Here is a 15,889-nt window from a genome sequence, read left to right as displayed (position 1 = left end):
GGTAGTAAATGGTATCAAAAGGTCTGAGGATGTCAGAAATTTCTTTTTGGCCTGAAAGGGACCTAAGTATTTAACCTTCTAAAGTTTCCACTCGCTCATCTGTAAATGGCATAATAATACCTGTTCTAATTACCTTGCTGGTGATTTTGAGGAACATGTATAAGAACCACAACAAATGCTACAATAGGAGTGGAACATAGCCAGCCTTTTCTAAAGCAGAAAGTAGAACAAGGTGTCTATATCAGCACACATTTCTCCTTACCAGCTCTTGGGCAATTCTCTTGAGTCTCAAGTCTTGATTTCTTCCCTTGTAAAAGAGGTATGATAACATTCCCTATTTCATACAGTTTTTAGGAGGATTAAAATGACACATTTGTACTAAAAGTATAGAGAATATATACATGATTATAATTTGTAATAATGTATCAGAATAGAATATTCTTAAGGCCAAACTTGATAATTTATTTTTTCTTACAAAAGTATGACTGTGATTTCAAATTAGTGTGTCTATACCAGATTCTTTAAAATATTTGCAAAGATAATCTATTCTGAATGCTGTAAGAGTCAAATTTAAACAAAACATGGTAGCTTAAAAAATATGAAACTCAATCATGCGCCAAAAATAGCTTGAGTATGTCCCTAAAGATCCTTTGTATATATACATACATATCTGATATATGTGTGTGTGTATATATATATATGTGTATATATATATACACACACACATACATATACATATTTCATTACTGGGGATTGAATCTAGGAGCATTATACCTTCAAGCTACACCTCCAGTACTATTTTTTATTTTTTTTATTTATTCTTTATTTTAAAACAGGGTCTCACTAAGTTGCCGAGGGCCTTACTAATTAGCTGAGGCTGGCTGAGAACCTGTGATACTCCTGTATCAGCCTCCCACGTACTGGGTTGTGCATCACACCTGACTTATATATTTCATTTTTAATGAAATCTTTTAAAAAACAGTGTCTTTTATTCATAATTTATCATTTAATACTACTCAAAACAAGAGAAATATATATACCGTATTTATGTGTGTATATGTGTGTATGTGTGTGTGTGTGTATAGTGATAGAGTTGTTTTTTCCTTTGAAACTGGGGATTGAATCCAGGGACCCTCTACCTCTGAGCTATACCCCCAGCCCTATTTTATTCTTTTTACTTTGAAATAGGGTCTTACAAAGTTGTGGAGGACCTCACTAAATTGCTGAGGCTGGCCTTGAACCTGCAATCTTACTGTCTCAGCCTCACAAGTAGTGGAATTACAAGTGTGCACCACCATGCTCAGCTGTGGTAAAGTTAAGATTCTAGCAAATGTGGCTCAATTTTACACAGAGATTGTTACCATTCAAAGGAGTTTATTGCATTAAAAATTTATGCTGTTAATTTCTAATATCCTTTAACTTTTTATTTCTTTTTAAGATAATAGTTGGAGAAACTGCTGTGTTTTGCCTGCAACTAGCCACGAGAGATTTTGAAAACCAGGAAAAAACAATTTTAACTGGAGACTGTTGCTATATAAACCCACTGGTGCGTAGAACCGTCCGATTTCTTGGTAAGTGTTCACTGAATTGTTTTCATTCTTTCCCAAACAGTGTTGATGTGTGTCAGCTTTTAAAATAGACCATGTTTTAACTGTATGCAAATATTTGCTTATCTTTTCTTTAAAATATTTAATTTGGTTTACAAATGAACAACAGTAACTACTATACTTTTAATATTGTTATGAATCTACTTCATTTGTACAAATCACTAGATATTTAATATTTTTCTATGACACTAAAAATTATGCAATTAAACAAATTACTTAGTTTTTGTATAAAATTTTAGAAACAATGCTTGGGGAGAATACCCATGTATTTTAACATCATAAAGGAAAGAATGAAAGTTTGGCAAACAGAAGAAATGTTGTATTTGATCCACAGTACTCCACACCCTACTTTTGAATCATTTGTCATGTAAACAAAAATATAGTGGTGATTTTATTCCAAGATAAAACTCACTAATACGTTAACTTCCAATTTCAAATGCTATCAGTAATAAATATGGACACTGACAAATTACTGAACATCATTTCAGCTCAAAAGAAACGTGGCCAAGACCATTTTGTTAACTGACACACAAAATTTAATATAAATTAATGTTTCCTGGATTTATCAGCTAAAAATGAGTATGTCTGAGTATGTCTGTATATACTAAGTAACATTTGCAATAAATTCTGATTGTTATTAAGATATACATTAAAGATACTATAATACTTCAAGATATATCTCATAAATATTGAAGGAATCAAGATAAAATGTTTGAAAATATTATGCCTGCCCGCCCCCCCCCCTCTCTCATATTAAAGGCCACCCAAATGCCATCAGGTGTAGATCTTTCTTAAGACAAAAACCTCATATTTAAGACTTTCCTTAGCATCAAGCTTTGGATTTCTAAAGTTCTCATTTGTCTTCTTGAGAGAATAACTTATATAAAACCTAGAAAGATACTTTTTCAAATCCATTAGTACTCGTTCTTAACTCATGTCTATATATATCATATATGTTATAATATATTTTAATATACATAAGATTTAAAGTAATTTGATGAGATCGATACTTTTTAAAAATACCATAATTAAACTGTATTTTGTATATTTAGGCAAAGCATGTTTCTGCATTTACGCATACATCTCACAAGAGTAAATGACACAGAGTGAAATGTGCTCTTGCCTCTGTGTTTCTCCCTTATTTTTTATTAGTGCATTGTAATTACACATCACAATGAGGTTCAGAGTGATGGAAACACACATACACACAGCACTTATATATTTTCCTCCAGGTACCATTCAGCTCCCTCCTCCTCACTATACATTACATTAAATACATTATATTAAAATTGGTGTTTATAACTTCATATATGAATAAAGCATTATTTCAAATCCCCATTCTTCGCCTCCAGTAGTGTCAACTACACTGTTGGCCTTGGGCTAACATTAGGTTCTAAAGCACATTTAGGAACTTTCCTAGTATTCAAAGACATATCTATTTGGGGCAGTATTATTTGGGAATGTTGTAGAGGTAGGTCCTGGTGTATATTTTTCCAAAATTATGAAAGAATGGATTTCTTTACATTACTACAATATTATTGAAGGTTGTATATGGAAATTTAATTAAAATTAATGGCAAAATTTTATCTAAGTTAAAAATAAGTTATGACAATAATGATTGATGACATTGATTTTAGAACATCTTTTTGGTATTCAAAGAAATTGGCCAGTTCTTTACAAAAGGAGAAAAAATACTTAATTTTATACCTCCAGGTGACCAGAGTAAACAATTTTTAATGCTGTAAAGATAATTAATTTTATATATTAATTACTTTATTGTTTACTAAAATTGCCCTACATTTGATAAACAGGAAACCAATGCAAAAAAAAAAAGTGGGATTAAATTACCAGCTCTTCTGTGACTTTCTGGAGTGTGCTTCTGAAGGCAATGTAGAACTTAATCTGAAAGCATTCTGCTTTACTTAAGATTTGCAATGATATTTAAATGAAAACTGATGGTGTTGGATCTTACTGCTAATTGGTACCTCCAGCAGAGTTAATATCAGTCTGAATGGGCTTAAGAGGCATAATCAGAGGGAGGCAACTGCTTTGCTTTTTGTTAGTGACATAAAAATATTTTCAAAATTAGGAAAAAAATGAAGATTGCTAACTAGTACAACATGACAGACTAATGCCCTCTCAAGGGGCTTCATGTCTCCTTTAAAAAAATAGCATTACCCTAACAGTCCTAGAATATATTTTCTTCCTTTATCTTATGTCTTACAAACCCACCATGCATAAAAATGTAGCTGGTGGTAGACAGCTCAATATGTTAAATAATTTAACACTCCCAAAGTGCCAAGGGAGACACTGGAGATGAGTGAAATGAAAAGAACCAAGTGTCTGTATGTATGGAGTATAGTTTCTAAAATATTTCCCTCTTGGCTTACAGTAAACTGAAATACAAGAAATTAAAAAAAAAGCAAAGAGCTAAAATTGTTTGTTTTCTTCCTTAGGGATTTATACCTTTGGATTATTTGCAACAGATATCTTTGTAAATGCTGGACAAGTCGTTACAGGGAACCTTGCTCCACATTTTCTGGCCCTCTGTAAGCCCAACTATACAGCGCTCGGATGTCAGCAGTACACACAGTTCATCAGTGGAGAAGAAGCTTGCACGGGCAACCCAGATCTCATCATGAGAGCAAGGAAGACGTTCCCATCTAAAGAAGCTGCTCTCAGTGTCTATGCAGCCATGTATCTGACAGTAAGTGAAGATTAGAAACTCATTTTACCTGTATTTCTGTGAATTCTTCCAGTGCGGAACCCCTTTGTCTGGCCATGAGGAAAGTCGTTCATAGACATTAATAGCTTTCTATTGGCCATGCAATTTATTTCTAATAACTGCTGTTTGTATTATGGATGAGATTAAGTCAGTCGACTCTCATGAGGTCCTGTGTGGGTAGTTTGGATGTATTAAAAAATACAGCCATTAGCGTTTCTATTTGTGAATATGTTTGTCTTTGTTGTTAAATAGGACTTAATGGAAACAAATTTGTTTTGTAGCACTCCCTATGAACTTGTAATAGTGCAATTAAAAGAACTATCTAGGCTTTGGGCCGCCTACTCAAGCACACATATTCCCTGGTGGGGAAGAGAGAGGACACTTTTCTTAGAAAGCTTTTTGTTATTTGTAATTATAGCTCTATAATAGCACAATCGATGTTTTAATATTTTTGCATCCTACTAACCAAAGTAGCCTTAGAAATCATATTTCTTCTTTATTCTTGAATATTTGCCATCCTTTTCGAGGTAGGCGCCAAACTGGATTGCAGCTATATTCGAACCTTTAAAGTGAGAATAAATGGTCTCAGCAGAGTGCATTACTACTGACGGGTGAGATTAGAAAGAAGGGTGGTACTGGCAGGCAGCTCTTGACCTCAGCATGCGTATCATTTGCCTTCCCTTCCAACTCTAGGCTGGGACTTGAGGCCATGCAATCAAACACCAAGTCTTCTCTCTAAGCTGTTCCATAAACTCCAGGAAGAAGTTCAGGGAATTTAAATATCTTTAGGGGAAGGGAGGTTCTTCTTCCCCAAGTACCAGTATCGACTTCCTTCTGATTTCCACTTATTAACAAGAGATTTGTAAAGACTCCAGCCCAATATGAAAGCTAATTTGATTATTTCTAGTGACATGGAAAAACTCAGGATTATTTTTATCCTCTAAGCGCTTTCTGAGATGGAAACATTTCTAATGCAATCATGTTAGGCTCTCCCTGGGGAGCAGGGAGAATGTGCAGCAATCCCTGTCACATTTCTTCTTGAGATTAGAAATATAGGATACTAAATAGAAGGACCATTTAAAAGGGGAAATGTGTCCTTGCACATAATTTTTACAATGACAGGATAACTTTAGATGCTATAGAGCATGCATTTTGAAAGTTTCTAAAGTTTTTGGATCAAGTTAATTCTAACCCTCACTGCTGAGACTTCGAAAAATCTCAAGAAAATTTGTAGTTAGACATTCAATCCTATCCTATTCATTTTTTCTTCCATTGCTTACTGACTTTTGTAAAGTTTAGGAGTTACAACTCCCTTTTTGCCCTCATTTTGATCCTTATATGTGTCTCTAATTCCCTCCTCCCCCCTTTCTTTGCTTTTCTGTATACACTGTAGGATACCTCTGGGCCTAATAGGAAATGTGCTAACCCATGCATATTCTTTCCTATTCAGTAAATTGCTTAATTAAATATTCTACCTCTGCTAAAATATGAGGCACCCAGCTTTAAAATGAAGATTGGACATGAGTGAATAAGAAGTCACAAAATACTTTTCACTCATGGCCATCTCATCTAAATATGATGGTCATATTTGTAACAGTGCATGGATTGTGAATGCATCTGCATATAAAATATGTAATCAAGCAAATAGTGGAGACAAATTCCAGTATGTTTTCTGACCCCAATGACTGTCACAGGAGTATTATAACACTGATACTTGATCTTGCTGTGTAATTATATTTATTTTTATAAAATTTATTGTCATAGTTACTTATTTACCACCACAGCATTTGCAAGTGGTGGTAAAAATGTGACTATAACAAAATACTCAAGCTTTTTTTTTTTTTCCTTTTCGGTACTAGGAATTGAACCCAGGGGCCTTCTACCTCTGAGCTATGCCCCTCAAACCTTTAATTTTCTATTTTTAAACAGAGTCTTGCAAAGGGTCTCACCAAGTTGCTAAGTTTCTCACTCAGTTGCTGAGACTGACCTGTGATCCTCCTGTCTCAGCCTACCAAGTACTGGGATTATAGGCATGTACTATTGTGTCCAGTACTATCTGGCTTTTTTATTTGACCAAACTAGTGTTTTGAAGATGTTGTAATGGGATACAATGTTATCTTCATATGTACTGTAAGAATATTAATATCTTATTCAGCTCCTGATTTTATGGCTACCTGCATGCATTTGTTTTAGCAACTTATGCATCATAAATCACACTGTTCTAGTCTGTAACAAAGATTTGGATATATTAACAATAATTGTTATTGCAAACATTATGTCTTGGGCATTAATTACTTCATGTTTACTAATTTATTCCATGCTTTACTAATTCTTACATGTGATACAATTTTATTTTCCATTATTGTTTATTTAATAATTGAATTCTGCTGTTTTTTTGAATCCACACGACATTTTCTTGCCATATGTGCTCTTATTATACCCATTCTGTAGATCTCAAGAAGTGAAGTAATTTGCTCAAACCCATAGAGACACAAGTTTTTCAGCTCACAATGATTCTGAATGTTTCAGACAGGGACATGGAAAATTGTGTTACCGAATGTGTGCATGAGCAGTTGAATTCCCATATCTTCCTACGTAATCTTATCATCCAGTAGCATTTAAAGCCAAGGGTACAGATGGTTAGATGAGTTTAGGGAAGAGTCATTTAATGAACACTCCAACACTCAGAAATCTTCTGTCATTAAATGTGGTTCAGACTAAAAGTTAGGATCCCTGCTTGTAATTATATTGATGGGTGTCTCTGTCTTTTTAACAGTAGATTCTGTTCTTTGCTAATTACTTTTTTCTTTCCCACCACCCCTTTCCCTTTGCGTTCCTGTGTGTGTGTGTGCATGCACACACATGCACATGTGAGTGTAAATGTGGGTGGTTGCTATGGCAACTCTGAATATAATTTCTGTTCCAAATGCAGGCTTTGCAGTCAGGTTTTGCTACTATATTTGAACTTATGTACAAATATATTTCTTTCCAGATTCAATAGAGACACCTTGGGAAATCTTTAGAAAGAAATATTGGGTGTTTCAGACTAATGCAGTTTCATGAAATGTTTGCCAGAATTTTGATAGGCAGGTACAGAGGAGAAAACAGCCCTGTAGTCGATAGTCTCGGTAGAAATGGTCTTATGACTGTATTTAGAGATACTTTTTTTAGTGGAACTGACATAAACATTATAAACTTATAAGTAAAAAATAAGTAGGGCCCATTTTTGAAATATTTTAACTAGAATTGAGGAATGTCTGATGTTTTGCTATGTGGATTAATAAGTAAAATTAAGGATTTTGAACTCTTCCTTAGCATCCGACTTTAATTAAGGCTTTGAGGATAATCTGATCACAGAGATTTCTTTTGTTTTACTGAGAATGTTTTCTAGGGGAAATATCTTATTTCTATTTTTGCAAATGCTGTTTATTTCTGAAGGAAAATCATGTGAAGGTTATTTTAACCCTCAACTATCAAACTTTTAATTCAGTGTTACATTACATTAAAATAATATTTTGTTAAAGTTTTGTGGTATTTATTTTTCTATAAAATGCGTACTTTTTTTCCAGTTAAAAGCAAATGAATTTTAAAGTTGAGAATGAATAAACATGTTTATTGACTTTCCAGTAAATGCCACAAATCTTAGAAATATAAAAGTACAAAAATCACCTTTTTGGGTCACTCTTAGATTTCTAAAAATATTACAAAAAAGAAGAGTCAGCTGTGTTTATTGGCCTGTTTGAATTCTATATTGCTTCATTAGGAGCCACCCTCACCCTCCAAACAGCAATCTATTATCTTCAGGATTCAGAGTGGGGTGACTTGCAGTCTGCCTGCTGGTCTCTGCTGCTTCTCTTTAGTGTCACGGTCTGCTCACCGGCTGGCACAGGGTCTGGGCTCAGCTGGGGCTGTGCTAATGGCTGGGCTTTCTCAGCCTCCAAGGACAAAAATCCAAGATGTGTGGTTTCTTGAGGTATAGGTTCCTAGAAAGCTTCCTAGACATCACCATCACTGTATTCTCTCTGTCCAAACCAATCTCCAGACTGCAAGATAGTTGGGGTGGAACAAGAGGCTCCATCTCAAAAGGGAGGGATGCGGCCACATCACATTGTAGAGATAAATATACAAGAATAGGAATACGCTTTGGAATACAGTTTATCTCAGTGTTTTCTAGAATGTTGTAAGCCTTTTTTTCCACTGTGACCAAAATATCTGATGAGAAACTTAGAGGAGGAGAGGTTTTGACTCATGGTTTTAGAGTCAGTCCATTGCTGGCTGGCTCCAAGGCAGAAACATCATGGTGACCGGATGTGGAGGAAAAAAAGCTTCTTAGGTCATTATAGCCTAGAAGGAGAGGGAAAGAGGGAGAGAGAGAGAGAGAGAGAGAGAGAGAGAGAGAGAGAGAGAGAGATCAGCAAGTAACAGAAGTAACAGATACAGTTCCCTAGGCCATACTTCAGTGACCTGCTTTGTCTACCATGCCCCATCTGTCTATAATTAATACCATAAAATTCATTCATATTATTTGTCTATCAATGGCTTAATCTGTTAATGAGGTTAGAGCCCTCATGATTTAATTATTTCATCTATAAACATAGCTGTATTATTCATCACATATGGCTTTGAGGAACACTTCCGGTCCAAATCATAATATAGCAGCTCAGTGGAAAGCTAAAACATCACCTCCCTCTCTCTCCTCCTCATCAGTGGCTGGTCGGCAGCTTCATCACACTCATTTCTCACGCAGACCTCCTCTATGATAAACTCACAAGGTTCCTCCTCACAGGAGGGACACAGAGGTTAAATAAACACAACCCCTTAGGATCAGTTGACTCCCTTCCCTTTAGTGACTTTTCTTCTAATTCTGTATAGGATCATGAGTGGCCCTCATTTGGGGTACAGAAATTTAGAAAATTCATATTGGTTTACTTTTAAGGACTAATTTCATGACAGTGGCTTGGAATTGTGTTTGTCCAGAAGGACTGGGTGGGTAAAGATGCTCTGAGCTACCTCTGTAGGTTTTTCATATTGGGAAGTGGACCTCGCTTCTCTCACCAGAGAGCCTTCCTCTTGGCTTTCCTGTTTGGATCAAGTCAACATTGCAGTGGAAGCTGGGTGTACTTGCCCACGCTTGTAATCCCAGTACTTGGGAGCCTGAGACAAGAGGATCTCCGGTTTGTGGCCAGCCTCAGCTACTTAGGCCCTTTGCAATTTAGTGAAACCTTGTTTCAAAATAAAAAATTAAAATTAGGACTGGGGGTGTAGTTCTAAGGTAGAATGCCCTGGGTTCAGTCCCCAGTATTGCCAAAAAATTACTGACATATAGATTTTCAATGAGCAAACTTGACTGAGTGTCTAGCTTGTAATATATCAAAATATTTATGGAAGCCGGGCAGTAGCATCAGCCTGTAATCTCAATACTTGGGAAGTTGAAACAGGAGGATTACAGGTTTGAGGCCAGCCTCAGCAATTTAGCAAGGGCCTCAGAAACCTTGAGAGACCCTGTTTCAAAATAAAGAAAAATAAAAATGATTGGTAGGGTAGCTATGAGGCAGAATGCCCCTGGGTTCAATTCCTAGTACAATTATCTATCTCTCTCTCTCTCCCTCTGTGTGCATGTGTGTGTGTGTGTGTGTGTATATATGTATGTATATATATAACTCTCTTTCTGTGTGTATAGTATATATAGCATAGTATGTATGTATATGTGTAGACACATGTGTATATATGTACATATACACACATATGCATATATATATAGAGAGAGAGAGGGGAAGAGAGAGAACATGCACACACATATACACTCATAAGGTGATAGCTGATAGCTAAACTATTACCATGACTATGACTACTGGTGCTGATGAGGCTATTTTTAGCCCACTGACATTTCTTCTTGTCAGACTACAGCTAAGTGTTATGGTTGAGGGTGAGGGAACATATAAAAAGAGACATTCATGAAGTGCCCTCTGGGTTCCACAATATTCACTATCATGGACTGCTTTCATTATTTACTCTGTCTTCCTTTTTCCATATTCTTCCATGAGCTCCATGTTTTTAAGTCTTCTAAGTATATTACTTTTCCTTCACAACTTAAGCCTAGATAGTAGACAGCGGCTCATAATAATAAAAGTAAAATAATGCCATTTTAAAATTATACCTGAAAAAAGTTGTACACAAGTGATTGTTAAAATGGCTAAAGCAATAATAGTCAAATCAATAGTTAAAGACACACAGATACTCTGCATCTTTAATTTTACCTGCCTTCTGTAAAGGATTTTTATATTTAGTGTTCTATGATTGGCATGTGGCTTTAAGATGATACCTGATTCTCCAGTTACATCTCAGAAATTTCTGAATTTTCGAAAACAGATCAGAACCACTATGCAGCCCGAGATTACCAGTGTTGACAACTGGCCTAATAGTTCCAGCAAAAAGTAAAGAGCATTGACATTTTAGTTAGTACATGGAGATTTATTATGGGCAAATATACTATTCTATTAGGAATATTAAAAAATATGTCTCAGATCTCCATTAATATATCTGGGGTTTCTTGGGTGTTAGTAAACTCCAACATGAGAATTGCTGCAGCAGCTTATATAATCTAATTAGGAGAAGAGGACTTATCAGTATAGCACAATCCAAGACAGTCAGGGTTGCATGAGGACTTTTGTAGGCTCTAGTCACTCTGCCTTCATGGGTCCCTTCCCATAAACAAAATTAAAAAAGAGAAAATTATCTTTTACAGTAACATTGCTATAAAAACAAATTTATAAATATTCTATTCCAAGCATTTTCTTCAAGGTAAACTGTTCATATTTATTTTCTGATAGTAAAAGAAATTCAGACATCCTCATGGGTTCTTAGAAGTATCATAGGCCCTAGAAACTGTGTTACTATGCCTGTTGGAGAAATCTTCCCTGAGGATGTGTATAACTTAGTGCTAAATGGAGTGTGGTTGTCATTGTGTCTAGGGATGATGGGGAGTGCTATGTGTTGCCCACTGTGGGCAGAAATGGAAGGAATGCTTCAGAAGCAAGCTAGGCTGGGCATGGTGGCACGCATCTGTAATACCAGAATTTGAGAGACTGAGACAGGCAGGTTGATTGTAAGTTCAAGACCAGCCTTAGCAATTTAGTGAGATTCTCAGCACCCTAGGGAGACCCTGCTTCAAAATGACAACTACTACTACTACTACTACTACTACTAATAATAATAATAATAATAATAATAATAATGATAATAATAATGATAATGGGGACTGAGGGTGTAGCTTGAAAGTAGAATGCCCCTGGGTTCAATCCCCAGTATCACACACATACAGCAAAAGTAATCTGTGCTACAGGTGAGAGGGGCCATGGGGGCAAAGCAGGAGCAAGAAAAGTAGAGATGATCAGGAGTACCTGAGGAGGCCTCAAGACAGAGGCTTAGGGGGAGAGTCCTGGGATGTATCTATAAGCAAGAGTAATCAGAAAGATCTTGTAAGCCAGGCATGGTGAGGATTGTAGTTTGCAGACAGCCCCAGCTACTTAGTGGGGCCCTCTGCAACTTAGTGAGACCCTGTTTCAAAATAAAGAAAAAAAAATAGGCAGAGGTTGCAGCTCAGAAGTCCAATGCCCCTGGGTTCCATCCCCAGACCGAAAAAAAAAGAGAGAGAGAGAAAAAGAAAGAAAGAAAGAAAGGAAAGAAAGAAAGAAAGAAAGAAAGAAAGAAAGAAAGAAAGAAGGAAAGAAAGGAAGAAAGGAAGAAAGAAAGACCTTGTAAACTAACCAAGAGCTTTAGGACTTGAAGTAATAAGCAACGTGGGGCTGAAAAATGACATGAGAAGCTAGGTTTGACAGTTCCACTCATTTCAATTCAAAAATGTCAAAATGCCTAGAATGCATCAGGCCTTTACCAATACAAACTCCTTCCAAAGTTTAAATGTGGTCTTAGAGAGCCTACGGATGGAATTAAAAAGGGGGAGGAACTAAAACCAAAAGGAACCTTTTATAGAACTTGTCCCAGAATCTCAGCCATAAGATGATAAAGATTTGGATTCATTTGGCTTCCTTAACAGCTTCTGCTGACCCTCGTGTTGATGCGCCCTGGACTCAGGTGAGATGAAATGAAATTCAGTCACTGAGGGAAGCAGCGAGCTGAGAATGGGTGAGCTGCCAAGAGCCTGAGCCACCATGGCAGGGTTGATAGGAGGTGGAAGCTGCTAGGGAATCCCTAGGCATTCTCTCCCAAAACACAGGAGTCAGAAAGGCAGGTGGATGGTTGGGGCCCTGCTGCTCCTCCGTGTGTATAGGCTATCACCAGCGGACCTGGACACTGTGACTACATGTGGTCAAGTACATGGGCTCCACCAAAGTCTTTAGTTCTGCTGCTTTATTTCAAACCTCCGCCCTGCAGCTACACTTATCAAGAAGCAACTATTTGCCTAGCTTTGCCTTAATCATCAGGGTGGCCAAAGTGCAAGTATGGCTGTCTTTATTTTATAGGTAACAGAACTGAGGATATGAGAGGCTAATTAACTTGTTCAAAATTATTCAGAGAAGTGTGTGTTAGAGCCAGGAATGTGACCCAGGTTGTTATCACTCCAAAGCCAACACTGGGTTTCTTACATGCCTCTATCTCTAGGGATGTGCCCCCACAGAGAAGGCGGCCATATTTTGAGTGACTCTTGGAGGGCAGAGCCTCACATACAGGAGGAGGTGGAGAAAACCCATTAGTGGATCTTCACCGACTCATGCATAATATGAAGTAGGATAGCTGCCAGTGTGTGCTCTCCAGAAAGCCTCATTTCATGTCCTATTTTCCAGGTAACCAAGTAGCTCAAACACTAAAAATAATATAAATGCATTTTACTACTGGATTTTAATTGTACTTTGATGTTAAGCAAATGCATATTTTACTTTTATGACCTTCAATTTTTAATGCTCTGCACATTATTTAAGGATATTAAAGAACTTGAATTGCTTTTTAAGATGACAACTAAGATATAGTTAACTTCTTTACAATGCACAATAATTGGCTGTGCACTATCATTAGAAGTAGCATTCACAGTGATCATGGCTGATTAGAAATCCACAGTAGGTGATACCACTTTGACAGGTACAACAGAACTCAATTTATAATGGGATACTCTGAATTCATAGTCATTTGCTATCTTGGTCCAGGGAGTCCATCTCTAGCAGACCCAGTAATACACATAGGCCTGCTTTTCAAAAGAATTATGTGTCTCTGCTGCAGGCGGGATGGCCTGGCTCTTCAATTCCTGGGGTCTATATTGCAAGTCCTCTACTGGACCTTGCCACAAACTCTGGATTATAAATTTTACCCCTAGAAATATCTCAAGTGTAGTATCTGTTGGATTATGTGGCCAAGTAGCCAGGCTGCCTGCAGAGGCCTTTTCTGCTCCAGGTATCACTCAAAACTACAGCTCTTTATGTCACCCAGTGTTTTAGTCCAGTAGCTCTGCTAAAACAGAATGCCTCAAGATAAGTATCTTATGAACAATAGAAATTTATTTCTTGTAGTTCTGATGGCTAGGAAGTCCAGGATTAAAGTGCTGGAGGTCAATGTCTATCAATGACCTGCTTTTTGGTTCATAAATGGCACTTTTTTGCTATGTCATTAGGTAGTAAAAGGACTGATCCAGCTCTCTGGGATCTCTTTTATAAGGGTACTCATCAGAGTTCATATTCCACAACAACCTCCCCAAAGCCCCTACTTCCTATTACTATCACTTTGAGGTTAGGCTTTCAACATAAGAATTAGGAGCATAAACATTCATACCAGAGCACCCGATATGTAGGCTAGAATAGTATTCTATCAGTGTGGGAAGTGTTCTCCAAGAATCTATGGGTCCTTGTCATTCTTTGTGTAGGGGTACAAGATGTAGTCATTGTCTTTTACTTGGGAGAGGATATATGACACTTTCCTGACAAATGGATCTCTAAACATTTTACTGAAGTTCTAGGCCCCTGAAGATTGTAGGGGTTTTCTCCCCAGATCTAGAATGCATGTGTCTTACCAAGGCATTTAGTGTGCATACCACATCCTATTTATTTTGCCATGTTGGCATGATACTTTCAATATTAAATGTCATAGTTATCCAAATTGAGCCATCTGAGCATCCCATGTTTCTAACAATACACTGTTGCAGAGAGTGGGGGATTTAACGTGGCACCATCATAAAACTGTGACGTGAGCAGTTTCCAGGTGAACTTGAGTCCAGTTTTCTTGAGTATGGTAGAAAAAAGCACATTGGACAAAGCAAGGAAACTATTACTTGGGTGAAGTTTAAGTAGCCTACACTTATTCTCTAGGATCTGTCTCAAGAAGAGAATTACATGGAAATACAGAGGCTTCCAGTTGAATTTCTCCAGCAAGGGGTTATTCTATTTGTTGAGTTTTAAACCTCTCATTATATCTTCATAGACCCCTAGATGTATTAACAGATTTTGTCAAACCACTATGGGCCTGGACTCACTTATCATCTAGGCTACATATATCCATACTCTATGGGAGACAGTGATGACACTAATTCAACTCTCCAAGTATCAGTATCCACTCAGACTCCATGTTCAGGAATCCTCAAAATATATAGGTGTTCTGTCTTCACTATATAGATATCTGAATAAATGTCCCTAGGTCCTTTGGGGGAATAACTGGAGAAATCATTGCAATGTGGACCCTCTGTAGTTATTTGGAACACTTCTCTCTGGGATTCTACTGTATCTTTAGACAAAGAAGTCACTTAGATTTGGAGCTGTACAAGTATTTAAACTTTTTATTGGGGCTTCTCCCTCTGAGCTACACTCCCAATTCTTTTCATTTTTATGTTTTTAATTTTGGAACAGGGTCTGGCTAGGTTGCTGAGTGCCTCACTGAGTTGCTAAGAGTAGCCTCAAACCTGAGATTCTTCTGTCTCAGCCTCCTAAGAATTGTACTGGGATTACAGGTGTGCACCACTGCACCTGGCTCTGAGTCATATATCCTAATTTTCTTGTGATAATAAATATCAGGTAGTCTCATTGGCTCCCTATCTATTCTGTTTCTAGAGAATGATAATGTCCAACAAGCTATTCCTAAAATTTTCTGTGAGGCAATTACCTTGGCTGTCACTCTGGCCTTGCCCATTCTTATGACACATGAGACACCCAATTTTTGGCTTTTGGTGACTAGACACCAACAGCTTGCTATTTCTTCAGGTACTCTGTAACCCCCACTGACATGATGATGCTCAGCTCTGTGATGGCCTCTCCTGCCATTGATCCTGAGCTGCAAAAGAGCAGGACCTCTGGACTGCTGGGTGAGGCTGGAGTCCTCTCGGCAGTGTCTCCTGCTGCCTCAGGCTTCCACTAGGTCCTCCATGGTACATAATCCGCTGGGAGTCTCCAACCCCCATGTGATATGGACATCCCAGCAATGTCCCTTCCTTTGCCACCTGTCAAGACAATTTAGGTGTTTCCACTTCATTCAGAGAAAACTGTCACTTCCTGTAGGCTTCTAGGAGCTTGGCCAACCGGGAGTTCTTACTATCCAAGTGAGTTACAGGTGGAAATACTCA

At 37.4% G+C, this 15,889-nt stretch overlaps 1 protein-coding gene across 2 annotated transcripts in view; it reads left to right on the top strand.

The window, feature by feature from the left end:
* PLPPR5 (phospholipid phosphatase related 5) overlaps positions 1-15,889 on the top strand; it is a gene marked incomplete at its 3' end in the record, with an annotated part of 123,513 nt that overhangs the window by 45,869 nt on the left and 61,755 nt on the right. For both annotated transcript variants that reach the window (XM_080693404.1, XM_080693403.1), the window contains exons 2-3: positions 1,439-1,571; positions 4,064-4,314. In XM_080693404.1, coding sequence (XP_080549530.1) covers positions 1,439-1,571; positions 4,064-4,314 — 384 coding nt within the window. The remainder of the gene's footprint in view (positions 1-1,438; positions 1,572-4,063; positions 4,315-15,889) is intronic.

Source organism: Muscardinus avellanarius (assembly GCF_963383645.1).
Source record: "Muscardinus avellanarius genome assembly, chromosome: 3".
In the NCBI taxonomy this organism is placed as follows: domain Eukaryota; kingdom Metazoa; phylum Chordata; class Mammalia; order Rodentia; family Gliridae; genus Muscardinus; species Muscardinus avellanarius.
This window is presented reverse-complemented; position numbering and strand designations above follow the sequence as displayed.